Source organism: Epinephelus lanceolatus, chromosome 15 (genome assembly GCF_041903045.1).
Source record: "Epinephelus lanceolatus isolate andai-2023 chromosome 15, ASM4190304v1, whole genome shotgun sequence".
NCBI classification, from domain to species: domain Eukaryota; kingdom Metazoa; phylum Chordata; class Actinopteri; order Perciformes; family Serranidae; genus Epinephelus; species Epinephelus lanceolatus.
In genome coordinates, this window is record NC_135748.1 from 10,662,914 (window position 1) to 10,676,281 (window position 13,368).

The 13,368-nt window shown below is 39.6% G+C and overlaps 1 protein-coding gene across 1 annotated transcript in view; it reads right to left on the reverse strand.

Moving 5' to 3' along the window:
- lrfn5a (leucine rich repeat and fibronectin type III domain containing 5a) overlaps positions 1-13,368 on the reverse strand; it is a 178,727-nt gene that overhangs the window by 32,215 nt on the left and 133,144 nt on the right. Inside the window, exons 3-6 of the mRNA XM_033643523.2 lie at positions 5,754-5,977; positions 2,962-3,090; positions 2,633-2,813; positions 960-1,115 (exon numbers count right to left, since the gene is read on the reverse strand). Of these exons, the coding sequence (XP_033499414.1) occupies positions 960-1,115; positions 2,633-2,813; positions 2,962-3,090; positions 5,754-5,950 (663 nt within the window). The 5' untranslated portion in view covers positions 5,951-5,977. The remainder of the gene's footprint in view (positions 1-959; positions 1,116-2,632; positions 2,814-2,961; positions 3,091-5,753; positions 5,978-13,368) is intronic.

The window sequence follows — 13,368 nt, forward strand, 5'->3', positions numbered from 1 at the left end:
AAAAATGCCTTGAGGGATTTCCCTCAAATTTGGCACGAACAGTCACTTGGACTCAACCATGAACTGCTGAGATTTTGTAGGTCAAAGCTCACTGTGACCTCACAAAACAAATTTTTGGTCATAACTTTATAATTCATCACTGATTATAACAATATTTTTCACTATGTCTAATAGGATAAAATTAAGTAATGGCATTTTATATCCAAAAGATCAAAGGTCAAGTTCACAGTGACATCATAAGGTTCTGCAAAAACACTTTTTCAGCCATTATTTAACGTCATAACTCAGGAACAGAAGGGTAGACATTTGGTCGGAGAATTGGTGGGTGTTCATCTTGAAACTGTGCTGATTCAATAGATCAGGTGTCAAATTCATTTTAGTTCACGGGCCACAAACAGTCTGATTTGATTGCAGATGGGCTGGACCAGTAAAATCATTGCATAATATCCTATAAATAACAAACAATTTTTCTTTTTTTTTTTTTTTTTGTTTAAAGAAGTACATTTTAAAAATGCTAATCCATTTACAAAATGGATGGATATTCTGTTCAGGGTGAAAAGGCTCTGAGGCAGCTCTGAGTGTTTAACTTGCTCCTGAAACCTGGCACCTACTAGCCTTCACAAATGCATGACTATTAGGTGTGCAAGGTCATCCAGTGGGCCGGATCGGATGCTTTGGCGGGCGGTTCTGGCCCCTGGGCCATATGTTTGATACCCCTGGTATAGATCTTCTGTGCTGACGGGGGGAGGGGGATTACGTGAAGCATCCATGTTTACTATATGAAGCTTCTTTGCAGCAACATCCATATTTAAAGCATTGTCTACTGTCATAGCTACATACAGTATGACTCTGGACAAACATGAATGTAAGCTGTAACTTGACTAGTTGGCAGAGGCGTACAAACACCAGGCGCTAATGGTTTAGTTCTAATTTGGTGGCAAAAACCCTTGTGAGAATACCTGTGCTCGTTGAAAAAGTGGGTCCGGTGGCAACTTTTGGAGCTTATTTGAGGTGACATCCAGCCGGTTGAGTTTCTGTAGCAGGGAAAACGTTCCCTCTGGAATGTAGTCCAACATGTTGTGGTCTAAACTCAACGTATGGAGGCTAGTCATTCTCTGCAGGAAGAAAAAAACAGAAAAAAATGTGAGCTTAAGAATGTCTGGATATAAAGGCAGTTTTTATACTTTTTTCTTTACTTCTGATCAGAGTCCTGCACAGGTCCAGTTTTCAAGATCCGCTCCGACCCGGCGACGTACAAACCCGCACCCGAACCGCAAACCTGCGCATCGGGCCAATTAGTACTGCAACCCAGTCCGACCCGTTGAAACACGACCCGCAGCCCGACCCGTAACCCGGATTTAAAGTAATCATTTTGGGTCATATTGGCTGAATATTGAACAGCATATCGCCACAGTTAAGGTGCCAGTAAGTAAACAACGACCTGAATGAAGCAGCTCTCACAATAAAAACCTGACTTCAGCTCCATCATCAACCCTCTGTGTTCTTCTCCTATACGAGTGTAAAAGCACTCGTTTGTTATGCTTTTAAACTTTTAATCTATGTAAAGGAACTTTACATGTGTCATAACAGACTTACTTTCTGTCCAGAGCGACGTTCAGCAGTTACGAGCCGTCACATGTTTTTAGAATCCATCGAGGAGAGAAGTAATCCATCAGGGAAACACTTCAGAAGCATTATAAAGTGATAGTTGTACGTTTTATCCACTTATTTCTCAAATACCTAAATAATTATTTACTTATTGGAAGTGGCGCTTGTTACACAGTGGCAGCCATGTTGATTCTGTCGTCCAATCACAAATTAGATGGTGAAACGCGTGTAAACAGCTGAACCAATGACCGTTGCGAAATAGTGGAGGCGATCCTCAGAGATTAAATAATGACCAAGATAGTTATCTGTAGTTTACCAAACTAATGACTGATGTGTTTATCTAAAACCCGCGATCTGACCCGCATGTTATTTTTTCCACCCAGATCCGAACCCGGGAAAAAATGTTTTGTAAAAAACCACCCGCAAATCAGCTGTTTTTGCGGGTACCCGACCCAGTGCAGGACTCTGCTTCTGATTGGTTCCAGGGCTGCAAATTCTAAGTCCTGTCACTTCTCCTTTAATCTCTAACTTTATTCCTTTATGTACAGTACTGATAGAAAATGTTGAAGTTGAATTACAGTGTTAACATCTCCATGCTGTAAAGCTGAAGTAAAACCAACTCGGCCATTATTTGATTAGTCACTACAGAATCACAATTACTTAAAAGAGCACCTATTTATCAAACTATATCTACTTAGTCATCTCAAGTTGCAAAGCATTTTTAATATGCTCCAAACAGGCCTTGACATTTCTAATACAAAAACATAACTTGCTGGCTGGCAGAGAACACTGGTAAAATTGAAAGTGTTAGTTAGAAATTAAGCGTCACTGAAGCTTAATGAATAGTTTGCATAATGGCCTCTGCTCAATCCAAAAGCTCTTAAGATCTCTTTATTTTAATTTCAGATGAATGGCAAAAAAAAGGTTTTATAGCCATTTTATTGGCCTTGGGTTGGATTTTTTTTTTGAAGGGACTCCAGTCGGACCAGTTTGAAAGGCTCCTGCAGTTTAAAGAGATCCTGACCTGGATGGCCTCCCAAGGAATAGAGTCCAGGTTATTGTAACTGAGGTCCAATTCTTCCAGCGCCAGCAGGTCGTTGAATGCTCCCTGGTGGATCAGCACCAGCTGGTTGTTGTTCAGAATCAGGTGGTGAAGCTTCGACATCCCGCTGAATGTATCATTGCCTATCCTTGTCAGGCGGTTACTGCAAAAGAGGGACAGAGAGGGAAAGAAATACGTTTTTTGTGGCTATAGAAATAAACTACAACATGTCATATTTATCAAGAAGATTCCATGTAATACCCATTTTATCCCCAACACATATCAGTCTACAGCTGTATGCCAATCCATACCTGTTGAGGTGTAGAGCTCTGAGGTTTTCCAGATCAGCAAAGGCATGAGGTGTAATGTAGGAGATGGTGTTCCTGGATAATGTAAGGTCGACCAGCCGTGTCATGTTTGCAAAATCTTTCCTCTTCACACTGTGGACACAGATAAGCACATTCCTTTTCAAATTGCGATGTTACATATTTGTCGGTCTTTCAAAAGTGATGAAGGAGATTTTTCATTGGAAAACTTTGAATTTTTAAAAGCAAAACTCATAGAAAACAGAATTCACATATGGTATGGCATTTCATCCTGTGCACCTCATTCAATATTTGTGAACAACTCTCTCCAAAGGCTACAAACCAGAGAACTGAGAGTTTTAAACTGCAGTGCTATCAGGAGACAGCCTTGAGCTGCTCCATTGACTATGAACTGACTATGACTTACTCTGGGGCCTTAAAGAATGTGCTTTTTTTCACACCCAAATGAGTTTTATTTCATTCTAGTGCCGGCGGATAATGTGCTTGTATCGTCATAAAAAGGACCCTGGGCGATGCCGCTCTGTCCAAAAATTCAGCGACTTATTCATCTTTGCCGGAGAGGCTCCAGGCTTTCTTGGCTGATGACATCATAGATCAGTGTCTCTGTTTCCAGCTTTAAGGAAAAAATGTTCATTCTCACACAGTAAGACTGAACTTTCCAAGGACTAGTGTACTAAGTTTTTCAAGCATTATACATTGTTTTTTTTTCTTTTAATAATTAAAGGTTTATTGAAGCAGTAATATCATATTAAAGAAACACTGCGTATCATGATAACTTTTCACCTTCAAGTTGATGTAGTTTGCTTCGTCTTGGTGGAGATTTTTGGACTACTTTCATTCCAGTAAAAAGCATGGTGCTTATATATATTATTTTTATTTTATCATTATTATTTTTTAATATTCACACAGATGTCAGAGTTTAGTGAACACATTTTGAGAAGACATGAAGGACTCATCAATTATAGCACTAGGAAAGTCGGACATGTAAGTATGAAGTATGTTGTAATGATAGTTCTAGTGGTAATAGTGTCCTAGTACAGTACTTACAAAACAGTATGTGACACTTAGAGTAGTTGTAACTTTTGATGCTGTTTACTATTAGCTGTAGTTTCAGTGGTTACAGAATAGTAGTTTTTCAGCTATGGTAGCTATTGTACTAGCCAGGCTAATGGCAGTAGCAGAGGCAGCAGCTATAGGGGTAGCATTCAAATTAGCAGAACGTTTATTAGTAACAATAGCATTCCCAACAGAAGTAACAATCATACTACTAACAAGTACTTGGCCTATTAGAGATAAGCTAGTGATCAGACCATTAATAGCACTGTGTTTAAAAGGCCTGTTTGAGTAATACAACTATGAGTTTGAAGGCTTATTTCAGTGGAAAACTGTCAGACCCAGATAAAACTAAAGTTGTAAAAAAGTATGCCTCTGATTTTACATTTCCCTGTATTCTTAACATTTTTTCCCCACAAAGGCTGTAAATAATACTCTGTATCCCTTCTCAGGATTTGGCTAGTTAGTAGGTTAATATGATGGAAAGATTTGTGATTGATGGTCCCTGGTATGGCCAATAAAACTAAACAAAGATACATTCTGGAGTGACATTAAAACACATCAACAATTGCATTTTAGCTCTCACAGTGAGTTTTTCCTAGTCAATATCAAGCCCCCATGAACAGTGCCAGGGGAGATTTTGTTATTTTAAACACTAGAGGTGAGCGTTTTGGCCTCATGTGCCACTGAGCAACTTTCATAAGAATAAATGGGGCTCTGCTTTTGGCTCTGTATGCAGTTCTCTGGATACAGTCATGGTCAGTACTTAGCTTACTGATGATTTTCACTAGCTAGAAGGAAAGTGGGGATATTGCTGCTAGCTTGTTGAATATTGATGAACATTTTGGCCTAGTGTAGACAGGAAGAGATTTGAGCTGCTGGTAAAGTTTGGGAAATTCTGTTTCAAGTTTAGCAGTTAAACACTTTTGAGTGTTTTGGAATTGTTTATACTCATGTCAAGGCAAACTGGTGAGGCTGTTTCAATTTATCATGTGGCATCTTGATACACTGACTCCAAAACACTGCACACTATGGAGCAGAATATTGTCGCTTCATATCATTTAGTGCTGTGTCTTAAAGACTGCAATGTAGACTATGTTGTGCACATTACAAATTGATCCACCAGCCATGTCACTGATTGGCCAGCGGCAACAAAAGTTGAGCTTGATTCAAGTTTTTTAGCTAGACAACCTTGGGCACCCCCAACCATTTTAAAGCACGGTTGCACTAAAATGGTTTCATGGAATGCAACTGTCTCGGTGCCATGCCATGTTCTGAGGGCTCATAATGGACCAAGAAGCTCTCTGTCCACCAGCCCAAACATAAGCACATGGCAAATCGTTTTGCTGAAGGATGTCATCGGAAGTGCTATAGTGAAGGGATGAGCCACCCTTCTCTGTCTCTGATTGGCTTACCCTGATATTCTCACCCTAAGCCTAACCAATCGCACACCTCATGCCTATATTTATCCAACCAAACCAATGAAGGCATCAAGTAAAAGCCAATCAGAAGTAGAGTAAGGCAAGTTACACCTTGGTCATAGTCAGAGAGTTTGATTTTGCATAGTAATTAGCCATGTGCTTTTGTTTTGGAAGAGTCCCCAATGTCTCAAGGTGTGTACTACAAGTTGGACATGTAAGGTAGTAAAAACAGAATCAGTATTTTGTAGCATTTCATTATGGTAGAGGTTCTTTTCATAGTAGTATCATTGATGTAACTGTTACCTTGTGACAAAGTTGTCCGCCAGCCGTAGCTCCACTGTATGCCTATCAATGTTGGGCGGTACAAACAGTAGACCTTTCTTGGCGCAGAGGGTCGCCAGGTTGGGTGACAGGATCTGACATACACAGCGCTTCGGGCAGATCTGTGCCCGCACCGCCATGGCAACTGCCAGCATTACACACAACAACAGCCTCTCCATGGTTATCACCCCACCTGGACACGACACCTGAGACAGACAAAACAAGAGAGAAATTGAGACGTTAATGTCATTCGCATATATTGCATGCTGGACATAAAAAGCAAGGCATAGAAAGACATGAAATTATTGGGAATTATGTGGTGTAATTTATTGACATGGTCCTTTAATATATTCCCAGTTTTTCTGCCTAGTCTTCAGTATGCAAAGCAAAGAAAAAGCTGTGTGCTTCACTGTGTGCACACTGTTCTACAGTGTATAACTTTCTCATGCTACGCTGGACTAATAGACTACTTATCACCCACTGCACTTCCTTCTATATCAACTAAACTGCATGGCACTCTGAATACAGAGAGCTATACTGAAAGTCGACCATATAGATTGAAGGTAGGATGATAAGTATGCAGTGTGGCGAAGGATGACTTGCGCTTTACAAGTTGTTGCCAATGTAGTGTGTTAGTATGCATCCAAACTTTTAAGCATTTGTGCACATCAGTGATGTATCACACTAGGCAGCTGGAGTGAATCAGATTCTGATGAAGTTACAAATCTTAATGTTCAGACATGACTAGATGAACCCAAAGGCCTCAAAGAGTTGAATCACCACCAACTTTTAGGCATTGCTAATCAAACCGGAGGAAATGTTTATTGAAGTCATTTATTGCTCAGCGGTGTTGCTGTGCATACATGCATGCACACACACATAGATTCAGTCCTCATTAGTAAGCAGCAGTGCTTGTAGTTAATTAGGAAAGGTTTAGAGAGAGAGGGAGAGAGGGAAAAAGCAGGGCGAGGCAGGGAGAGAGAAAATGCTCATTAATGACAACCTTGATTGGGGTTTGAAGGACATGGGCGAATCAGGATTAAAGGGATCACAGTGCAAATACACACACACACACACACACTCTCTCTCTCTCTCTCACTCACACACGCACAGACATACACACATTTATACATGGACACAACTCAGGTTAGGTGAGGATGAAAGCAGTTGAGGTTTCGCCTCAGTGAACTTTTCTCACACTTTATCATGACAAAAAAAGTGATTTTGAAGCTTTTGTGTGTCAGTATAGAGTTGTGTATTCCAACATTTTTCAGTAAGATACCAGTCAAAACAAAAATATAAAAATAAGTTATGACTAATGGCTTAATTAATCCTAACAAATCATCTATCAATGCTTTATAGATCGAGTGAAAGCCATTAATAAAAACAACTTTCAGGTGGCCATGGTCATGAAAAATCCCTTTTGCTGGTGTTGATCCTCCTCCAGCATATAGATGCTTTGTCTTCATTAATCAGTAAGATGGATTATTGTAAAAAACAAACCCTTTATAAATGACTTGCCATACATCACTGTGGTCTCAGTGCACAAACGCAGCAGGTTGCAGACACTTCAACAACAACAACAACAACAACAACAACAACGACAACAACTAAATGATAGCGGGAATGCAGTATTTCCAAAGAAAATGTATCAGTTCAAGCAGGTCAGTCTAATAAATGTGTATATCTGCTGTTAATGCAATAAACTGGTTCAGTACATAGCAAAGGACAAGACACACTAACCAATGGCTTTTGCAAAGGAACAGACCTCGGAGAGCTGTAATGCCCCTCGCTGAGATGCACACAGTTAATGTGTTAAAATCAAAATGCTCTTTTGTTCAATCTTCCAATCTTCTTCCTCCATCTGTGGTGCAAATTCTTTACTGTGGTGTTTCTGCAAGCTCTTCCCAGCCATGGACTGTCTGTTAAACTGTGTGGCCTGTCACTGCTCATGCTAACCCTGCAGGTCTGTTACTCATTCCAAATTCGAAAGTTAAATCAGAGGAGTTTCCTGGAGAAGTATAGGTGTTTACAAAAGTACAGTATTTTATGAACTGGCTGTGGGTAACTTGCAAAAGAGTAATGATATTTCAGTAATGTAATATTTCATATTTTTTTTATTGTCAAAGAAAAAGAAAAAAAAGAAAAAGAAAAATTCCATAAAAACACTAAAGTCAGCAATGTATTATTCATACATTCCTACACTGTGTGTGACACTCAGCCCAAAGCCCATTTATTTCGTCTAAAGACCTAAATCTTTAAAAATGCTACCATAGCATTAACTATAGTGCCACTATAATTACAAATAGTTGCATGTGATGAAAAACAAGGGAGAAAAATGACTGTTTTTTTTGAGCACTGTGTATTTCTGCAAGCCTCACTACTACTTGATTAAACATATAAAAAGAAACCTGGAATGGCCTGAGATACCACCCTGATTAAGGCATGACAGACAACGACATGTTGGAGAATCGTTATTGATATTATCGCAGAGAAAGTTGATATTAAAGAACTGACAACAAACTGTAAACAATAAAATAAACTGTAAACAATAAAATAAATTAAACATGTCGATACTCAGGAAATGTTACGAGATGGAGAGAAAATGTTGACCATACTTTAGGTTTCTGCTAAATAGAACCAAAGGTTCTTGGCTGTGGCTAATTCACATTCATGTTTACGTTGCTAACTACAGCCTCCATTCACAGCGTGTCTTTTGCCTCACTCCAAAAGAGAAGACAGAAAATAGAAAAATAACAGTAAGTGTCCATAGTTTGGGATCATTTCAAGCTAAAAAAACAAACAAACAAAAAACTCTTTACAGTGCATCTGCTGTTTTTTTGGGGAGTTTTTCCTTATCCACTGTGAGGGTCCTAAGGACAGAGGGATGTGCTGTAAAGCCCTGTGAGGCAAATTGTGATTTGTGATATTGGGCTTTATAAATAAAATTGATTGATTGATTGATTGATTGATTGATTATGGTTGGTCTCCCTCCCTTCACGTTCATCGGCCAACAAAAGTTTGCTGAATGAGGGGCAACTCAGGACCCCCTGCTGGAGGATGAGCAGGGAGCTCCAGGCAGCAGGAAGGGAAGCCTAACACTATTTATTCATCTGCACACACAAAGCTGTTTGAAAATTGGCAAAGCTTCCCCCTAAGAACATAAATCAAATATTGTTCAAGTAGATAAGGTGGCTGACATAACCATAATTTCAATTTGTCGAAAAACACACTTTTTTCTGGGGACCAACACATTTTCCCTGGGACCTACTCAAATGACCACCTGTGGGTCTCATTACATTGAATACCTATCAACATCACTGTCAATGTATGGGAAACACTGGGTTACTGTACAATGTGCTAGCATATGCCTCTGATTGTCTGGTGGGAGGGGCTTCAGACAGAGAGGAGAGATAAAGTTGAATGATGTATTTTCAAATTCTCCCTTTTTTTTTTGCCTTTTCCAGATTTCTGCCTGCCCCATGTTTAATATGTTTTCCATTATCTACGTAGAATATCCAGAAACAGATTGCAAGTTAATGCATGATGCATATGAGACCACTGAGCCACCCATTAATACACATTTTGGTGTACAAATGAGTAGATGTGAGTGAATGTAAATGAGTAATATTTATAGCAGCAGACAGTCTATTTGGGATTGACCTGAAATAAACTACAGAGGTCATGTTGATTGTAAAGAAAGAACACTGTCACCAACTGCACCGGCGTCAATCACTGATGTGTTTTTAACAGATTTGGGACAATAATGAGATCTATGGCACAGAGGAATAAGATGTGTATACGAAGCTTTAGACACGCAGGCTGACTCTTCATTAGAATAAATATATAATTAGTTTTAGTCTTTTCATGGAATTTGTTTATGAGAAGAAAAATATAGAATATCACCATCCTCATCCTTCCATCCTGACCCTGAAACTGCACACCAGCAACACGGGACATTAAAATGACTGCGAGAAGGACAATTACCGAGAAGTGTTTGGAGATCAATTGAGTATCTGTTTCAGTAATTGACACCTTTTCCTGTTGCTCCTGTATCTGAATGAAGTCTGTGAGATAAAACTATGCTACAGGTTGATATTAATGCTGCATATTCACATTATATCAACTCACTATCCAGGTCTGACTAAGAAGCTGTTCACCTGTCTCTAGTCTGGCTGTGTGGTCCACTCGCTATATAACTCTTTCATTTCTCAGTGTAATTACTGAGCTGAAATCAGCTGCAACGACGACGGAGGTCATACAATCCGTGTTTTTATTTCCCTCTTCATTTGAGTGTTGAGAAAGAGGAGCAGAAAGACAGAGCGGCAGCTAAATAGAGCGCCGGATGACTCATATGCTATACAGAGAGAGAGAGAGAGAGAGAGAGAGAGAGAGAGAGAGAGAGAGCTCATGACCCTTGTGACACGAAAGCAGATATCAGCTCATTAATTACTCCGAAAAATGACTGTAATGAGAGGGAATGAGTGAGTGAGAGAAATGCAAAAGAAACGAGAGAGAATTATCAGAGAGGGAGAGGAAAAAAAGAGAGATCAGAGAGCGAGCTAATTAAAATGAGTGCTGAGCTGTGAAAGGAAAAGGGGGAGACAGAATTTCATTTAGCGAGAAGGCATGAGGTAGGATAGATGATGCCGGCGTCGCGCTGTCACACTCATGCGTGGCACGCAGAACATTCACTGTATAGGAAAGGACACATAGGCTAAATGTCACTTGTCACACACATATAGAGAAAAAGGTTACACCAGAATTAAGCTCAATTTCACACCGACTCCTCACCATAAACACATATGCACAACAGACCCGCTGTAGCTTGAGGTGACATGTAGGACCACTGGGATCAAATGGAATGGTGAATTAACCAAAGGGATTATGGGTAAGGAGGACAAATTAAGCTCTGTTTGTAGCGGTGTGTGTAAAATACGATTCTGTTTCACACGTGTGTGCAGCCTGCCTTATCCTCGTCTTTGAAAGCCTTCCACACTGACACCCCAGTTCCCTAAAGGGCTTCCATAAAGCCAGTTTCACCCCTGGCTTGCTCACTGATGAACAACTGGCTTCCCGGACAGCTCAAATGGATTCTGCACACGCTCCATATACTGAAACTGATCTTAGGCTGCATTCAAATCTCACGGGAATAACCAGCGGAACGACTTGGCAGTTAAAAGCAACGACTTGGAAGTATTCACACATTCAAAGTCTTTTGAAGCTGCCAAGAAGCTGTGATTGAAGATTTCTGTAGACTTTTGTTGCTCCTGATCAGCTTTTTCCACACTTAATGCATATCCAATTAGCCAGTGATACATCTTAGGTGACATGTCTTATAGTAAGCCATATAGTGCTGTGTTAAGAACATATAAGAAACCCAGTAAGTTCTTTTTGTTCCTTTGTGTTCAAACCCCTGTTGTCCATAAATCAGAGATGTAAACAGCTATGTAGAAAAATGTGTTTCTATCTAAACTTAAAGGGATACTACGCCAATTTTCAACCAGCTTTGTATCATTACAATATGGGTAGTATGTGGAAATGAACTGCGGTAAACTTCCCTCCATCTAACCAGTGCCTGGATCAACTTTCACTGACACTGTAGCCATTGCTCAAACTACAGGCTGTACTTCCACATTGTTGCATGGCTGTGCATTCTGGTAGTTGTAGGTTTTCTACTTCTTTAGCAAAAACAGTTTTTATTTTTATTTTTTCTGACTCACTTCATATGCATGAATAACTTGCCTCATACGTGTGTGAGATCGCTGAATTGCTGAATGAATTTCCACCAGCACATCCTCAGCGTCATACATACCAGGAGGATGTCAACGCTGATTGGTTTTCACAGCACAAAATTGTCACTGAAGCACAGATTTTTCAACTGTTGTCTAAGTGTGTCTTTACATTGACTTTACATTAATTCGCACGCACAAATTGTTGTGTTCGCGCCCGGTGTGAACATATCAAGGTTTAAGACGTGTTCAAACCCAATCCATCTTGACTAAAATCATGTAATGTCTCAAACACAGTTGCTGTATCCAGGAGAAATCACCTAAATGCTACTAGAGGTCATCATCCTAAGGTCAGAATCTTCAGTGTAAGGGCACATTTCTATTATAAACTTAATTTCATGATGTACTAATTTCCTGAAAATGTAATAAAATTGGAATGGAACGGAAATCTAATAAAACCGAATAATGTAACAATTCAACCAATAATGTAATAAAGTGCCCTGACTGATATTGTAATAATATCTTTGCTGATAATGTAATAGCCTAACGGCTAACATGAAAAAGAACATTTCATGGAGAATGAATCGACTGTTTTGCCTCTCATTGCTCGCTTGTGTAATGTTAGCCATGTTCTGCAGCTTTTGTCATCTCTGATGGCGTCTAATCTAAGATCCAATCTCATCTAATGTATAGTCCTTGCACAATGACCAGTCAGCACGTGTATGGACGAGTTCACTTCCCATTAATAGGGGTTTTAATTCAGAGGGTTACTGATTATTCGACAAACTGAGGTCTGAAGAAAGAAAATGGAAGAAAAAAAAATCATAGATTACAGACTATAGATTATATAACCAGTTCCCACTTCAGTTTAATGTAAATAAGTATATTTGATGGTTAATTGGTAGTGCAGTACAGTTCGATGAGATGAGTTATCATTGTAGAGAGAATTTTGTACTATATATCATTTACATTTGTATCTGACTAATAAAAAGTACAATTTTTGTGGTTAATGTGGTACTTTTAAATTATTTCCTCAGCAGTTAGTGATACTGTCAGCTGAGCTGGAAAATGAGAAAGCTAAAACCATTTTTTATGACCATTTTCTCAGTGCACGAAAAGCTTTATTATATGGTGTTCCTCTGAATCATCGGTGGGGTAGATGCAATAAGCTCATCAGGTTTAGCTGCCATGAAGCTGAGTCTCACCTGAACTTTGGCTTGTTTTGAAACAGCAATCAAGTCCAACTTCGCAAATTGCTGTGCTTTATCCCCCTGCAACTTTTGCTAAAGCCTGTATTACACTGCAAGTTATCAGATGCTAAGTGACAGAGGAACGGTTCAGTGATACCTAGTTTATCAGGCAGGGATTGGTTAACAAGCAGCAGCCTGCTGCAGTGTCAAGTCATTTCAAACTCAAGCTGTGAAAGTAAAGCAAATAGAAGCAGAATGTACACTGTCACAAGGTGTGACATTTCACAATGTATCAACCTCATAGCTGCAGAGGAAAAAGGGCAATCTGGATGTGTTAATTAGATGACAACTTAGATGAAGTATTTCCTGGTAATATTTACAACTAAAGGCTGAACAGTGCCTTTCCTGACTGACTTTGGGCAAACTGCATTAAGTCAAGAGCTCGTAGCCACCATCTTTACCACATGACGCGGATGTGGCTTTAGAAGTAGGAAACTCTGTCATCCTAAAGTGTCATCCAGCAGTTTGCAGGGCTCTCTGTAGAGGAGTGTCAGGTAGTTTACTATGGTACTTGTGTTGTTAAAATAGATTAGTCATGTCAGAGTTAGGAAAACACTTCATATGTTGAAGGGTTCTCCAACAGTCTCAGAGTGCTGGGCTCTTGCCGAGGAGAGC